Source organism: Xiphias gladius, chromosome 9 (assembly GCF_016859285.1).
Source record: "Xiphias gladius isolate SHS-SW01 ecotype Sanya breed wild chromosome 9, ASM1685928v1, whole genome shotgun sequence".
Lineage (NCBI taxonomy): Eukaryota > Metazoa > Chordata > Actinopteri > Istiophoriformes > Xiphiidae > Xiphias > Xiphias gladius.
Window position 1 is genome coordinate 16,877,352 of NC_053408.1, and position 17,086 is coordinate 16,894,437.

Below are 17,086 nucleotides of genomic sequence, written 5' to 3' on the forward strand. Positions count from 1 at the left end.
TACTTAAAACTGGGGACACACCCTCTTGCACAGTCTTTGTCTCTACCTAGTGTTAAACTGTATGTACTACAAGAGCTACAGGTTTGTAAATCACCGTATGAAACACAGGCTCACTATTTACTTTTGTTCTAAAATAAATTGAAATCAAAGTAAAATGATGTTTATACTTGCATTCCAGAGGATTCAAAATTTCGGTTTGATGTTTGCACTGTAACAGTGATAATATCTTCAGCCATTGCAGGCAATAAACAGTGAATAAAGTCATGAAAGAAACATTAATTTCTTTGATTAACCACTTGGCTCTTATTGTGCTTTTTTTCAACTGTTTTGGTTCAGTTTTCGCTTAAAGAGTCAAAATTAAGTGCTAACTTTGAACTTTCCAATATAAAGTGCTGTGCTTCGGTGTAAAATGCAGAACATCACATGACATGCTCAATTCTCATATTAGCACAGAGATGATATGGTTACCACTAGATATACAGATTCCTAGATCAGTTGAGCTTGCATTTGCATACAAGTGAACAGCATCTGCTTACTGTTGTTGAGTTATATAATGTATTCATCCCCCTGTAGTGTTTTAGTAAATTGTGATTTACTGTTTGTGCTGTCCAACATTTAAGAATTGACTTGCTGTATTTGGAATGATTTAATGTGCATGCGACTGAAATATTTAATATATTTTGTCTTGAATAAAAACATTAACTCTGTGGTAGATGAAGAGAAGAACAATTGAATTTAAATTTTGTCTTGTATGAATACACAAGTAACTACAGTGTGAAGTTAGATTACATTGCATCTATACTTGATTCCTTGCACAATACACTTTTTTCATTGCCATTTGTAAAATCAAAAAGGCTTTATTTTAATGGTCCATAATTTCCTATTAATTTCCCAGCAAGTTGCCCTGAAAACAAACTGAGATAACATTCTGAAACAGTTTTTTGAGTTTGTTATTGTTTGGGATTTCTCCAAAAGAAGAGGTCATTCTAAGCCCTAGTAAATATTAACTTACTACTCATTTATTCTTGAAAACTTCAGTGTTTACTTGTTGAATCTTGTAGCCAAATATAGAGTTTCTACATTTTTGTGTATGAAGTTGAATTACTGTGCACTAAGACTGTAAGTTACATTAGCAATTTTCCCTTTAAACAGGGCCAAGTTACCTTCAAACCACAACATAAAAACATAAGCAACATTTTAATGCTATTGTTGGTCCAGCAGGCACAATTTCTAGTTCCTTTATTAGAATTTTAGTAGTAGTAGTTTAATATTTTAATAACTTTAATAACTAGTATTAATCTTTCAATTAACCACGGAAATGCTCAAGTAAAGCGTCATGAACCACTGGAAAAAAAACCTTGGTTGGGACAATTGATTTTATTGGCTCTGGAATTGAAAAAAAATTAATATATCAAAATAAAAAAAAAAGCTGACATATCAAAATAAATCAAATATAATCATCACAAAAATTTTAGCCTATTCGGACTTCATTATAAAAAAAAAAAAAACCCTCACAGATGCATTTACGTGCTGTGGGAGGAACCAGCGGAATGTGTGAAACCCAATTTACATTTAAAACGTCCGAACGTTCCGTGGACTCCTTGTAGAATCACTTGTCACTGAGCAAATAACCTTCAAAGCTGCAGAGTCCAGCATTTATCTCAAATTGCCCCCCCCCCTTCTCCTGTCCTTGAGGATACCCGCTGATTCTTGATTTCTCTCAGCATAACAATAAGAAGTAAGTTACCAGCAGAGCTGCAGACCTGATACTTGATAGATGCACTTGCAAACTCAGTCTGTTGTAAGAGTGAAAACTTTTTGCCTTGATTATTGCCTTGATTTCCGCACATTTTGTGGGTGTACCGATACCTAGCAAGTACACAGCCTAAGATAATCTGCGCAAAAATTAAACAAGAATGAGAGTGCAGCAGTACTAGTCAACTGGCATGGCAATATTTGTGTGATTTGGTTTTCATTCAATTTAGTTTCATATAGTGTATTGTACATTTACTTTACAAGCTGTATGTTGTCTTGCTGTTGTATTGTTATTTATGTAACTTTGATCAATTATAAAGACTTGCTTATACGGAGAGAAAGACAAATGCACATGTGATTACAATTGCGTTACCTGGCTGCCTTTAATTACATTTTTCTATCTTTCGTAATTACAATATACAGCACAACAGCATCTGTAAGTAAAAAGTGTATAGCTGCATCAATGTGTGTCAATGATGATGTGACCCTCTGTCTTTCTGCCATTTCTCCAGTCATGCGGAGAAGTCTTCGCCTGATTGAAAAAGGATATTATACAGTGGATGGAGATCCAAGTATTTTATACAGGGAGATATTATACAGGTAAGTTGTTGTAGTGTTTGTCTGCACATGCTGTATTCTGCATGTAGACATGCTTGGTGGGTGACACGCTATAAATCTTCACACACAACAAATTTGTCTAACTTCTACTTTATCTTTTAGGATCTTTCAGAGGAGAAGAGGTCATCACCTTCGGCACAACATAAGCTCTTTGGCCAACAATATGGACGACAACCAGAGTCATATTGTGACTCACGCCGCCAAAATGGGGACTCCTGATACCCAGACCCAGCTGACATCTATGACTGAGACGGGGACCGGAGGAAACATGAGTAAGGACTGCCTCCCACCTGTCACCACAGCAGTTTCTATCAGACCAGTTTCAGATTTTTTACCTTGTTATCAGTCTTTAAACACCCTGTTTGTCTCTCTCTGCAGTCACAACAGTGTACAGCTTTTCTGCGAAGTATGTCAGCGATTATCTCCTCATTCTCCTTTTGGCTTTTGGTGAGTACCTCAACACTTCCTGCTACAATCAGTCATATCTAGTGCATGAGTAAAAACCTGGAACAGCTGGTTTTATTTGCGTTCCTGGTACAGGTTTTTGAGATAAATAATGAAAATCACCTTTCTAACCTCACTTTTGTGTACGTCAGGAATTGCACACATGCATTTTCAGTTAGAGGAAGTCCGGCAGGAAGTGCAATCCCTTAGACAGCGGGTGGACACGTTTGCACCTCTGGCAGACACAATACCTAACTTTGCCATAGAATCACTAGGTAAGAAATCCTGACCATCTTCATCTGTTTCATTATGATTCATTCATGTGCTGTATTATGGAACTTGTGTGGTCGATTTCTAACTCTCTATGCATGCCCTTAATTGTGTGCGCAGGTGCCAGAGTTTTGCAGCATTTATCTACGAATACATATTGGCCCTATAAACCCATTGGACTAGTGTGGGATAGATTATTCTACTGGCATTATTCATCCAAAACACAGCGACGAGTGATTCAGGTAGGAAATATACAGTCACAGTCATGAAATGCTACATTAACAGTGATGGATTTAAAGTGTATTGTAATTGCTCTTTTGCAGCTTCTGGCAATTAACATATAACTATTAAAGTTTATGAACTTTTGACATTAAAACATTTCACTTCATCCCCTCAGGGACTTTCACCATTACTCCCCGGACAATGCTGGTGCTTTTCTGGGGACAGTGGACATTTAGTCATCTCACTGTCCCACCCGATCTCCATCACTCACGTAACACTTGGCCACATAACAAAAAGCCAGTCTCCTCATGGCTACATCGCAAGCGCACCGAGGAAGTTTTCTATCTACGTAAGTTACACATTTTCCGTTGTCCGGCATTCTTGTATTATCATTATTCCCATAGTGCGCAATGACCTGTTCAACTGATCTCTATCTCTCTATGTTTCAGGGAATTAGGACCATGGCTGAGGAAGGGATCTTTCTGGGAAGACTTGCTTATGATCAAGACGGTGCAGCATTTCAGACCTTCAAACTGCCTGTAAGATTTTAATGGCGGCAAACTGCTTCAGCCTAACTGTGTTCTAGACGTGGAGCTGCAATTAAAACTAGATGCAAAACATGCCAGTACCATGTGGTCCACATAGATGCCAGGTTCACCTGCCTTTCTTTAAAAATGTTCTCTCTCCTGTTTCCCTCCAGAAACCAGACAGCGGTGTTTTCAGATATGTGAAGTTACAGATTGAGAACAACTGGGGAAACATTGACAACACCTGCCTCTACAGCTTCAGGGTTCATGGATACACCCCCCCGTCTAACTCCACTTTTACTTCAGTCGGAGGGGGGACCATATGTAAAGCTTACATTAAACAGAAGTAGTAAGTAAAATTATGTTTGGGACCCATATTTATCAAGCATTTCTAAATCTCTCTGTGAAGGTAAATCAATTGCAAAAACACCTGATTTAAACTGAATTTGACCTTGTGTAATAGAGGAACAGTTGGAACAGAAAGATAGTACCAAACTTTCAATAAAACAGCACGTCCCTGTTACGATCGGCTGGTGAAACCAAAGGCAGGACACTGACTCAGAGTTTGAGACGAAAAAGAGGTTTATTGCTCTGTCGCAGGGGATGAAGGTGAAAGGAGAATGAGGATTCCTGATTCCTGCCGGTGAGGCAGGGCTTAGTGGAACTCAATAACCAACTGTCACAGGACTACACTGTAATGATTTGTTTCTAATATTTCCCCATGTTCCCAGATCTTTTAAGGTTGATTTACCTTCACTCTAAGGGCGGCATGGTGGCTCAGGGGTTAACACCTCTCGTCTCGTCGTGTCTGCGTGGGTTTACTCCGGGTGCTCCGGTTTCCCCACACCCCAAACATGCCAGGTGGACTGGTGTGTTTGGTTTTAATTGGCATATTAAAGTTGAATTTGGCTTTTATAATTAAATTGGACTGGAATTCTTTCCTCTGTGTGTTTTGTTTATCAATTTTTGCATTTATCATTTATCCATCTTGCTAAAGCACAAACTGGTCAAGAAGTCTCACTACATAAGACTCATAAGACCGCAGAAAACAACGGTTAGTGATATGTCAAGATCCTCCCTATTGGCTTTTCCCTACAATAATATCCTGATTCTGAGGTTGTTCTACAGTAAAGTGAATACAGACTTTCCCTTTTCTTATTTACATTGGTGAAGGTGATGTGTTTTTTGGCCAATTTAATTTACAACGAAAATAGTTTAAAGCAATTAACAACAGGGTATGGATCAACAACATTACAAGACTTGGGATTCAGCACCACACCCTGTGCTCCTAGACAACAAAGTTAGAATGATTTTATTTATACAAAAAGGTGAGAGTAAGAAAAGGCATGTCAATTTGGTGTAAAACCTCCAAAAATGGTGGCCTTGACTCTCTACAGTGTTTGTCTGCAATGCCTCAGTCTCAAACAGCACCAGATCAAAAAGCAGGGCCAGATGGGAGCAGCTGTTTGCTCTTTAACATCAATCCTCTCATTTCCTCCATGTAGGGAGAATGCAGTCTGAGTACAAATACACAAAGGGAACAAAACCTTTTCTTGAAAAAACCTTGAAAATTGTATTTGTGACGATGAGAGAATCGTTTGTGTCATTTTGCCACTCTTGATCTCTGAAATGACTCTTAGCAGAGTCAATGTTAAAAATCAACAAAACTGAAAAAACAAAAAATCTTAAGGAAAGGATTAATGCTTTTCTAAAGTACATAAGCAATTGAGAAACAGGGAAATGTCTCTTAATCATCCAATGATTCACAGTCCTCTAACAGAATGAAAACCAATCCACTTAACACGTTATAAATAAAACATGTCAGATCTTTCTGTCAATATTGACAGGTGGGTAACATTACATTTTCTAAACCATCACATTGATATACCCACAAGATAGGCCACATGGCATTCAGCGACCTTTGAGCATATTTTCTACCCCACAACAAATCCATGATTAATTTACACTTTACAATAAATGTACTCCTGCCACACTGATCTCCAAATGCCTAACTTGTTGTAAAACAAGTGATGTATGAACTGTATGGCACAACATGCCATGTGTCTCCATCTGTAATCCGTAAACAATCACAATCGCTTGAACTGGTACAACAAATGGCCTAAAAGTTCAACATTCAAGGTAGTACTAGTCTAGTGTTAATCCTCATTGAATTAAGCAGTTGGAGTATAACATATGATACTGGGGGCAGTGAATATTTAAGAAATAATTAAAGGGGCTCACAGTTTTAAATATTTCATGTGACAATGGACGAATTTGTCAAGACTGAAAAAATGACCCTGATGATTTCATCAGGGTTTAGAGAGTAAAAAAAAAAAAAGAGCGAACAAATCAGAACCGAAAGCCTGCATTAGAAACTGGGTACATGGAGTTTGAAAGAGGCATTTACCAGGTAGACGGGGTCCAATGAAATCATGCTTTAGTTGAATTATGGGAAATGCAGGATGCAGTATTTTTGGAGCTTTGTCCATAGTGGCAAAAAGTCTTGATATCAGCAACGGTCGCATAGATTTTGACCTTTTTTGTATAATCCCTGTCTTGAATGAACTAGTTTCATGGAAGTGCAATATTAAATCAAAAATAATGAAGTGTTAACAGAACATAACTGTATGACAGATCTCATGAAAAATGTTTTGAAAGCCGAATAAAGAACACAACTGTAAATCACCTTTATCAAAAGATAGGGATTTCTGAATTTCCTTTATAAAATATTTTAAATAAAAAAGTCAATGTGCACTGGGTTCAAGGTGCGAGTCCACCTAAAATGGAACAAAAAGAATTAAATAAAGAAAAAATATACAACTTCAACTGTGCAATCGATTGAAAGTTGATTACTGAAATTACTGTTTGTTTTCTGTTGATAGTCGGTCTATTAAAGTGTTTTTAATAAATCACCTTTGTTATTGTAAGAACATCCTCCTTAAATAAACTGACAATGAAAATGATTTAAAAAACTGGCTCGAGGGAGAGACCGCTAAAACAAGCCTGATGAAACCACATGACCATGTCCGCTATTTGTCACTAACCACTGAGTAGTTTTATTTCCCCTTATCTTAGCCCTACCCCGACCATGCTGCATGCATGGTGCTTCGCTGGTCACAGGGTTTCATGAACTGTGCCCGTGTTCCCACAATCTCCCGATCCACCCGCTACTACGCCTCGCCGGCTACGGCAAGCGCAGAGGGTTCAGTTTAAGGCTTTCTGGTTTCCCCAGTGTCAACACTTGGACAGAGGCAGAGCGCTGCTGCGGAGCAACGACGATGTCGGAGCAGGAGTCTCTGAGGTGCTCCAGTGCCAGAAACCGTGGAGGCGTCCAGAGGGTCGAAGGAAAACTGCGTGCCAGTGTAGAGAAAGGGGATTACTATGAAGCACATCAGATGTACAGGACTTTATTTTTTAGGTGAGACATCGTTTCGTGTTAATTGTCATTTTGGCTTTGGGGCCTGCCTGTTCCAGATCATTCTGATGTCAACCTTGCTGCTCTACCTGCCCGTTTGTGATTGGTTGAATTTCACCACAGAGCCACCCACTCGTGTTGGCCCGTCTGTTTGTTTGGACAGCTGTGCTGTCGATCTTACTACGGCTAACTACGGCTAGTTAGCTAGCTACGTGTTTAGCAGGCAGCTAATGATAGCCGAAGCCGAGTTAGCTGAGCTGCTAATGTAAGACAGCGAGACAGTCTGAGTTTGTGTGTTATCGGTAAAGATATATTTCGCGTGAAAAATTACCGAATATAGGGGCTACCTGTTTTGTTAACCGCTGTCATTTAGCCAGATAGCCACACACTGCACCGCAGTCTGGATTTTGATGGCCAGACACGTTTTTGCTGATTTTTTTTTTTTAAATTTTGTCTTGATTTTAAAGCTGGCAATGCTTACGCGACCATTGGTCAAATTAGCAGAATCTGGAATATGCCGGAATCAGTCAGTTTTCCAGTGTATCTATTTCACTCAATAACATTCTTACACTTACTGGTATTCATCGGTTCCAATAAAGTATGGAAACCTGGATGCTGTTGGGGTAATGAACAGATTAGTTGTACTGCCAAACTGGTCGGCTACCTGCCTCCAGCATAGTTTATCAAAAAAGGAGATGCAGTAGTGCAATATTTACTCCTGAAGTCCTGTCCCACATGTAAAATACTGCAGCTGGCCTGTGGTCCTCGAGAAAGTGATTATACAGTATTCACATTGATGCCTTGTTATGTATGTCAAGCAAAACCAGTGTGCATGCATCTCATCTTGTAGGAACAGTCTTGAGAGATGAGGACAAAGCTCGTGGCTGTCTGTATAAGCATAATATTATCCCCTCGTGTGTAATGCTGACACTGTCTTCCATCAGGTACATGTCACAGGCAAAACATGCTGAGGCCAGGGAGCTGATGTACAATGGCGCTCTGCTCTTCTTCAGCTATAACCAGGTACACGCGACGCAAGAGATCTGTTCGAAATGTTAAATGTCATGTTAGAAAGCATACTTGTTGGGAGACTGTATTTATTGTCCCCCTTTGTGAAAATTAAATATCAGAGTAGTATCTAATTATGTTTTTACACAATTAAAACTGTGCATGTAAGAACAGACATTAATATTTACACAACAGTGCAGAACACTGATGACAGCAGGTTATTACTGATCAAACAAGATATAAACTGGGGTTTAAGAGTAGTTGCACTTATGCATTATAGGTGCATTAGTGGGTTTCCAGCCTTAATGTAGTTACTCACAGACATCAGTTTTTTTTTGTGTACATGTAAAAGTAGTCAGGAATTTGGGTTTGCAGCCAAGAGTGCGCACAATTCAGTATCAGTCTGTCATTTGGTACTGAATTCATAATAAATACATTGACTCGGCCTCATCCTCTAGTCCTGAAAATACTAATATAGATTTAAAAAAAATACAATTTGTTGTGTTTTCGTTTGCAGCAAAACAGTGCGGCAGATCTGTCCATGCTGGTGCTGGAAGTGTTGGAGAAATCTGAGACGAAAGTTGTAGATGAAATATTAGGTGAGTAGCAACCTTGAACCTGTAAAAGACAGCAATTCTAATAAAAGACTTCCTGCACTAAAGTTTAAATTTTGTAATTAGGTGTATAAGAGGGTAGTTGCAGGGTAATATGTTCTTTCATATGTGCCATCATTTTGATTGTGTGAAGGAGAAAGTCACATTAACATCAACAGTGGCCTCGTATTTGGCCTTGTATTGTTCCTGCGCTATTGTACTTATCACAGCAAGATTTACACAGTCTTCAAAACACAAACAAGGAGCGCTTAAAATGTCCACTTTTAAAGCTGATTAAATTGCCACTGAAAGATAGTTTGGGACACTGAACGAAGTACAAAGCAGTAAAAATCAACTTTTTGTGGAAGTAAATGATGCTTTACAAGAATGTAAAGTGCCAATGTTATAAGGTAAAAAGAATGTTTACAATGTATGCATTATTTACAGTATACCATGATCAATAATTTCAAGTCTTGCAGTGAGCTATTGTTGAAAGCTGGCATACCCAGAGAGCAGTGGGTGATGGATTCTGCTTTACTTATATAGCCAAAACAGATCCACTACTGATTGGCCTTGATCCTGTACTGATCTGCTGGATCTGTTTGTGCCATGTCTTCTCTGAATCATCATAATAATAATAAAAATAACTGCTGCTGCCTTAGATTGTCATGACATTCAGAGAAGCCTTTCTCCAGGACAGCACAATAGCACTTTTCAAATTAGAAGGGACATTCTCTGATGTAGGTGGGATTGTTTGTGTGTTTGCTGAGCAGAAAGCCTGGCTAAGCTGTTCAGCCTGATGGATCGGAACTCTCCGGAGAGAGTAGCGTTTGTGTCCAGGGCCTTGAAATGGTCCACAGGAGGGTCCGGCAAGTTGGGTCACCCAAAACTCCATCAACTGCTAGCTGTCACCTTGTGGAAAGGTATTCAGTTAATCATGTAGTTTATAAAGTGTGGAGGATAATTACAAATGCTTATCACAAGTTACGATGAATATTGAAATAAATCAAATGAAACAGATGTTGAGAAACTGTAACCACTAAACCAGAATTCAGTCAGTATATAAATCTCTCGAAGTAATCTCATCAATTATCAAATTATCTGTCTGTCAGTCATAACATGCCTCCATTCTGTCTGAATCCACACACCAGCAGCATTGTGATGCTTGTCAACACACATCAGGATAGGCCGCCATCCTCTTTCTCAGCATCTGGCTGGTGTGTGTTGCTCCTAATACTGCACTAGCTGTCCTGTCCTGAGTGAAAGTTAATATCTTAATAACAGTAAAGATATTCAAACTTTTGTATGTCCAGAGCAAAACTACAGTGAGTCTCGTTACCACTTCCTGCATTCGTCTGACGGGGAGGGCTGCGCACAGATGCTGGTGGAGTATTCAGCATCACGAGGCTTCCGCAGTGAGGTCGACATGTTTGTGGCGCAGGCCGTCCTACAGTAAGTCAAGTGTCACTCCCACACTATTGAAGCACCAATATTATTTTATATATCATCAGTGTCTAAACTCCAACATGTAAAAGAGTGCAGCCGTAGTGTGTAATGTCCAGTAAATGTAATCCGAAATCCTGACTGGATTTAAGGTATAGGTTTTGATATCAGAGCCTGTGTGCGCAGCAGGGAAAGTGGCACTGAGGCATCCCTTTCTGGTATGCCAGCCTGCAGTCATTTCCACTTTCTGTGTGTCAGGAGTTTCATTCAAGTGTCTTCCATCTCTCTGTGGTTCTGGTCTACTGTCCCTCTCTCTTCTTTCCTCCATCGTCTGTGTGTGTCACACTTTCTGTCATGTTTTCTGTCCCATCATTTCTTTCTGTCTTTATTGTCTGTCCCTTCTCTATTTCTGTACTTTCCTTCTCTCAACTCACAAACCCTCCAGGTTCCTCTGCTTAAAGAACAAAAACAGCGCTTCTGTGGTATTCAGCACATACACAGAGAAACACCCGTCCATAGAGAAGGGTCCTCCCTTCGTCCAGCCTCTACTAAACTTTATCTGGTTTCTGCTGCTGGCAGTGGATGGGTAAGGAAAAAATGTTGTATTTAATTCTCACAAACCCAACTACCTCTTAGTGTTGTAAGTATCTGACATTGTCTTAACTATTGTTGAACTTGTATCTTTAATGCTTGACAGAAGTGAATCAGTAAAAATTAGTAAATGGTTAGTTTGATAAATAGATTGAAGATAATAATGTGCAGTATTTAAAACTTTTCTTGTCTTTGTTTCTTCAGGGGTAAATTAACGGTTTTCACAGTGTTATGTGAACAATATCAACCTTCCCTGAAGAGGGACCCCATGTATAATGAGGTAAGTGTTAAGATACTACTTTATGCTCAGTTGTTTCTTTACCATTTCACCTATTGTATTAAATAAGTAGGGGTAGTGTGACTGCAACTAGACTACACCATGTGTACAATGTGTATCATGCTTGCATACTTTAACTGTAACCTTATTTGCGTATAGGTAGTCAAAAACATGACAGTAGGTGGGTTTCCCTCAAAATATAGTGCAGATTTTAACCAAATTTTGAGAAATTCTTCATTGATGTGAAGCATCTTCATTAAATGAACACCCATGTGAAGATAAGAGATAGGATAGGATCCCCCGGAGTCTAGATGCTGGTTGATTTTTAAAAAAAACAAACAAAAAAAAAACCTTTTGGACAAGTGCCCTGGACATCATGGAGGTTGTGATGGTGAAAGGGAAGGAGTGTAGTAAGTCTGTAGTAGGTCTAAAAGACAGACAGGCAGAATTGCAGTGATATTTAAAGAACAGCACCCAGTGATTGATTGGCTCCAGGAATGTGGGCAGAAAGATCATTGGTCAGATATGGTAAATGGAGGGATTTGGCAGTGTGAGAAAGTGGAAGTGATGGAGAGTAAAAGATCAGGAGTATGTTGCCAATGTCAACCCGTGAAGGAACAAGGTAGAACATGAGGGAATAGACCTTCTACTGAACGTTTGCCAAAGCTTCATTTGGAGTTGGTTAATGGAGATAAACAGTTGGTGACACAAATTCTCCAGTTGGGTGCCATTAAACCCACTGCAGAAGAAGAGGGCGCAACAAGATGATGCAATTAAAAGAGTGGCAGTCAAACCTCAAATGGTGAAAAACAATGTAGAAACCATGATGTAATTAATGACATTTTATGTTTGTTTCATATATTAATTTAAGGAACGGTGCAGTTTCTTCATTGCTCCACACAGATCTGATGTTTTTGCTTGTGGCTGTTTTCAGTCTCTCCACTGGAGCAGAAGCTTCACTTTAAGTCACATGCTCCATGTACATCATGATTTATTCACTAATTCTTTTCCCATTGCACTTGGTCGCATTCTGCTTGTGTCGATGCACCAACTTTTCCATCTCAGCCCAGCGTAATAACTTTTTTGCGATATTTCAGAATCAAATTTCCAGCATTCCTACTCAGGTTTTTTTATTAAATTTTATTTACAAATTAATAAAAAATCAGGTGGAGGTAAAACCACCTAGTGTCTTGTTTGAAATACTGTCTTATTCATGTCATGATGAAATATTTCAGTCTATGTAAGCATTGTCCATGTCTTTTAATAATTACTTTAATTTTGTAATCACAACCATGTCTCTCTGTCCTCCTCTTCCGTTGGACTTCTTCCTGGCTCTTCAGTATCTCGACAGAATAGGACAGCTTTTCTTTGGCGTTCCACCCAAACAGTCCCCATCGTACGGTGGTCTGCTAGGTGAGTGGACCAAGGCTTTGCTCATATGAGCAGGTGTTGAGGATTATTTGAACATAAATTACTGATCAACTATATTTGTGCCATTGCGTTTTGTCTGCTTTTTAACTCTCAGGTTTTACAGATTGTTGAGCGAGGGATTTGTCTTATTGAATATTTGAACCACTCTCATGTTTGCACAGTAAATATGGAGCTATATTGGCCTGGTGCAGTGACTTCCTGTAATCTTGGTGTCAGGTAGGCAACCAGCGAAGAGGCGCATTTGTAGTGTAGGTGTAGTGAGCTTTACACACAAGGTGGTGCGTGAGCAGCACGTTAATTGAGCAGCAGCAGCTCTGGTACTCCCTCTGTGTCTAAACAGGAGGCGTTAGGTCTGGCCCAAAATGAACGACCAAGAATTTTCTACTGGTATTTTTTGCAAGTTCGATACGAGTTGTGTTTACATTAGTACGTACCGCCTCCAGGTAATTGCTATGTGCTGACGTTCTGCTGACGCCGCCTTCTCCCGCCTGCCTGCATTTTATAGGTTACCAAACTAACTGCCAGCCATGTAAATCAAAGGATTCCAACCATAAATAGTGTTTAAAAACCTCACGAGTGCTGTGTGACAAAGTTTACCTTTAAGCAGGGCAGGTTTTAAAGGACTGATACATGGTTTCCCTTTGGGGCTTTCTGTAGCTGTACGCACTCACTGCTGAGACCGTACAGTTCCATAAACCTGCACAAACCAGTATATTCGACTCAACTTGACACATACAGACTCGCTGCCCTTGACACTTCCCATACATGCAGAACTGCAGCCCGTACACTGATTTAAATACTTTAATCATCTTATTTATGCTACTGTCATGGAACAACATACATACGAACTGGTAGAGTTTTGTGTATTTACTGTAAAAGTACACATGTAGCATCAACACAGGTATCCTATATGTTAACTAAACCCCCTTTCATCAATCAGCTTTATGTAGCCTGCTGCTTATTATTTTGGGAAGATAATGCAGTATATTGTTTTACTTCCACTCCATACCTGTACATTGCATTAGTGTACCCTACACTTGTGTAGCCTGAAAGGTGCCTCCAGCCAACTCAAAATACTTGATACATTTAGAGGTCCGCACCTGGAGGTGTAAAAATACACTTTGGGTTGCGTTCAGGGGCGTATATAGTGCAAGTAAGAACACGGCATGACATTAGACATGGCCTTAGAGGTGCTGGCACAGATAGACAGAGCCAGGCTAGCCGTTTCCCCCTGTTTCCTGTCTTTATGCAAAGCTAAGCTAACCAGTTGCTGGCTCAAGCTGTGCATTTTCTGTACAAACATGAGAGTGGTATCAGTCTCTCATCTAGCTCTTTTCATAAGCATATGTCCCAAAATGTCAAAGTACACCTTTGAAAATGCTAAAATCTCAATACAAGGTAAACCACTGTAAGCACTTGATTTGAACTCATTTTTATGTGAGGATGATGGTCACTATGTTGCATCATGCAGGAAACCTGCTGAACAGCCTGATGGGATCTGGCGAGGAGGATGACGGGGCTGAAGAAGCCCAGGAGGACAGCAGTCCCATAGAGCTGGACTGAGTCTGCAGCCCAGGACAGTGAGAACAAACAAACACAAAAAAGAGGAGGAAGACCACCCTACCTCCCTTCGTCATCTGACAGCAGGGATGGGGCGAGGCTCTGGTCCGCGTTTTCAGAGACGTGCTGTTTCCAGAAACCCCCATCCCGCCTATCCAGTCCAAAATCAGAAAAAGAATCGGGCCGCCAAAACATCACTGTCAGCACTGCCTGGACTGACTGCGCCAAACTGCAAACTCTTCCCGTGTTGAATTATTGTTAAGATTATATTATTTTATTTTAATCATTATTTTTGCTAGGTTGGGACTCTTGCTCTGTGTTTAGGATTTATGTTTTTTCTTTTTTTTTTTTTTTAACCAACAAATAACCAACTGTCCTCTCCCTGTGAAAACCTGCTCCCAAGAGATGGGAGTCTCCCAGCAGAGAGGATGGCATCCCAAGTTAAACCCCTCTGCATAGTGCTAATTACATCATTGTAAGAGGGTTTAGTCAACTCACTACAAATATCCGACTGTTTTGTTTGTCATACAGCCGCACAGAGCCACACACCATCAGAGCCATTGTGTTGCTGTTGGTACTTTTCAGCAACTTATTCCGTTAAGAGTTTCTTCTGTCATTAGTAAATTAAATTGTACTTGTAGCGAAGGCTGAATTTGAGTTTCCCATCTCTAATTTGTCCATTGGCTTTATGGACAAAAAAAGACATCAGAGCTCTGCTGAAGTTATTACCAGAGCTCATCTTGCACCTTGAATTTCAACCAACAAAACTTTTCTGCTCAGTGTCACCTCTATTGGTCATAGTGGTGGCTGTCATTTTTTTTTAAATTCAAGTGAATTACTACAAACATAGAGCTGTCTGTATACAAATAGCTCCAGTGCAGAGGTCTCACTTTTTAACGTGCACCTGCTGAACTGCTGCTGAGCGTGATTGCACTGTCTCCAAGAGAAATTGTGTTGGAACATCCAGTTATGGCCTTGTAACAGTTGCCAGAGGTCAGAAAATTTTTTTGGCAATGAGGTATTTGAAGCAATTAGGGTCTGTAAAGTGATCTTGAGATGAGTGGAGCCAAAGGAGACACTGTGAAAACCTGTCTGTTGGAGTGAATCTTGCTTTGCATGTTACAAATACTAATATTTAAACCTGCCGCTTACCTTACTATTTCTGGCTTAGTTTTTTGTCTCTTTTTCTGTTCTCCACTCTATTTATGTTAAATGGTTCCTCTTGGAGGTGGATCAGTAGTCCCTCATTAGTTCAGCCTGTGCACAGTACAATAGTTGCTCTTTATCAGTGTTAACTTCATGGGCCCTCAGAGAACACAATTACTGCCCCCTGACCGCTTTCTTTTCTTTGCTCACATCATTCAATCTTCAGTCTTCATTCAGCTTCGTCTTGTCCTTGTAGTGACATTCAATCAGTCCAGGTCTTGTCAGTTTGCTGTTCAAGTTTTTTTTTTTCTGCTGTGCTCCAGATAATCTAGAGGGGTCAAATTGCTCCCGTGAAGTCAAAATTTTGATTAAATACTAGGAAACTAGGAATGTGCACAGGTATTCCAATGTAGAGTAGTGATTATTTACTTCTGTGTAATTATCTGTGTGGGACTTTGGAAGTCCAAAATGGCCAATATTAAATAAAGCTGTTATGAAATCAATAATCACATGAATCAGTTGAGTAAAATGTAAATATGAACCAATACAATGTAAGATAATTCACTACATTATTTAAAACTAATTAGATTTTTGGTTAGTGTTATTTTAACCTTTTTTTTAATTCTCATGAATAATGCATGAAATTAAATAAATAAGGAACTCCAGGATAAAAATAAGATTGCTTAAAAAACTATTTCATGATAATTGTTTTAATAATTTTTAGAATAATGCTACAGGTTAATATTTTACTTTTATTTCAGAATTTGTGATTTATTTATTTAATATTGGTCATTTTGGCATTCCACACAGGACTGGCTGGCTCAATGTCTTAGTGCTACAGAAGGACGGGTAGAATAGTGTCGAGTTGTCAGTGTACATGCTCCACTGTGATTGCATCTATCTAATGTTGTTGTTGAAGGTGCAACAAAGAGACCAGTGATGTGGCAGTCAAAGATTTAGTTAACAGCAGTGGTCATCAGACACCGGGGGAAAATAAAAAAAATCTTCACTTCCTGCAAACAATTATTCAAATGACTCAACTTTAGCAGAATTTTGGTCAAATGTTTAAGTCATGAAAAGTCCCAATCCAGAATCAGGATTCTCTCTGGTGACCAGCTCTTCCTGCAGGCCTCTCTGTTACACCACTGAGGTCGGCCATCCAGAACGGATATTCAGGCAAAACTGACTCTTAGGTTCCTCAACAACAGTACAGATTTTCCAAAGAGATCAACAAACTAAACAGTATAGCAAAACATGCTCTCCTACCCACATCACACCAGTTTTTCTTATGCAGTGTCAACTGTCATAGCTTCATTTTGCTTGACATGTCAGGTGCAGAAAGAACAAAACTTTTGGAGATTTTTCTTTTTTAGCTACCCTGAAAGTCAGTTTTGTCAGGATTCTCCTTTAATTATCTGGCAGTAAAAAAGGTGTGTGACTTAAGGCCTACTGTGTGTGTGTGACAGTGAACATCATCACAGCTTTTGTATTTGACAATGTTTTCCTTTGAGAACTAAAGGGGGGTGTTTGCCTTTTCAATGATTCACTAATTGAGTAAATAAACTACAATTGAGAACAAATTGAAAAAAAAAAAACGCTGTCCTGTGCATTTTTGAAAATTTCATAATGGAGTCTATTAAAAAGCTGATACATGGGGCACTAGTAAAGAAAACCCAAACTGTCGAGACTGTCATTTGTAACATAAAATTGAAAAAAAAAATATTTGCAGTTTTTTTTTTTTAATAAGCAACAGGTTAAAAATAGATTCATACACATGATCGGTATT

At 39.3% G+C, this 17,086-nt stretch overlaps 1 protein-coding gene and 1 long non-coding RNA gene across 2 annotated transcripts; both read left to right on the forward strand.

Moving 5' to 3' along the window:
* Nucleotides 1-3,561: 3,561 nt before the first annotated feature.
* LOC120793891 lies at nucleotides 3,562-4,099 on the forward strand. Its single transcript, XR_005708062.1, has 3 exons — nucleotides 3,562-3,658; nucleotides 3,759-3,848; nucleotides 4,010-4,099. It is a non-coding gene; the product is annotated as an uncharacterized LOC120793891 (long non-coding RNA).
* Nucleotides 4,100-6,936: 2,837 nt separating this feature from the next.
* get4 (guided entry of tail-anchored proteins factor 4) lies at nucleotides 6,937-16,978 on the forward strand. Its single transcript, XM_040135663.1, has 9 exons — nucleotides 6,937-7,254; nucleotides 8,196-8,274; nucleotides 8,777-8,858; nucleotides 9,626-9,775; nucleotides 10,166-10,304; nucleotides 10,741-10,881; nucleotides 11,091-11,166; nucleotides 12,504-12,576; nucleotides 14,066-16,978. Exons 1-9 carry the CDS (start codon nucleotides 7,115-7,117, stop codon nucleotides 14,155-14,157), a joined length of 972 nt encoding a protein of 323 aa, XP_039991597.1. The 5' UTR covers nucleotides 6,937-7,114; the 3' UTR covers nucleotides 14,158-16,978.
* Nucleotides 16,979-17,086: the final 108 nt, after the last annotated feature.

Excerpts from the sequence above, each read along its gene's own strand:
- get4 (XM_040135663.1), top strand. The coding sequence starts at position 7,115 with ATGTCGGAGCAGGAGTCTCTGAGGTGCTCCAGTGCCAGAAACCGTGGA. Across the intron at positions 10,305-10,740 it reads GTGGCGCAGGCCGTCCTACA|GTTCCTCTGCTTAAAGAACA; the intron begins GTAAGTCAAGTG and ends CAAACCCTCCAG. Across the intron at positions 11,167-12,503 it reads GGGACCCCATGTATAATGAG|TATCTCGACAGAATAGGACA; the intron begins GTAAGTGTTAAG and ends CTGGCTCTTCAG.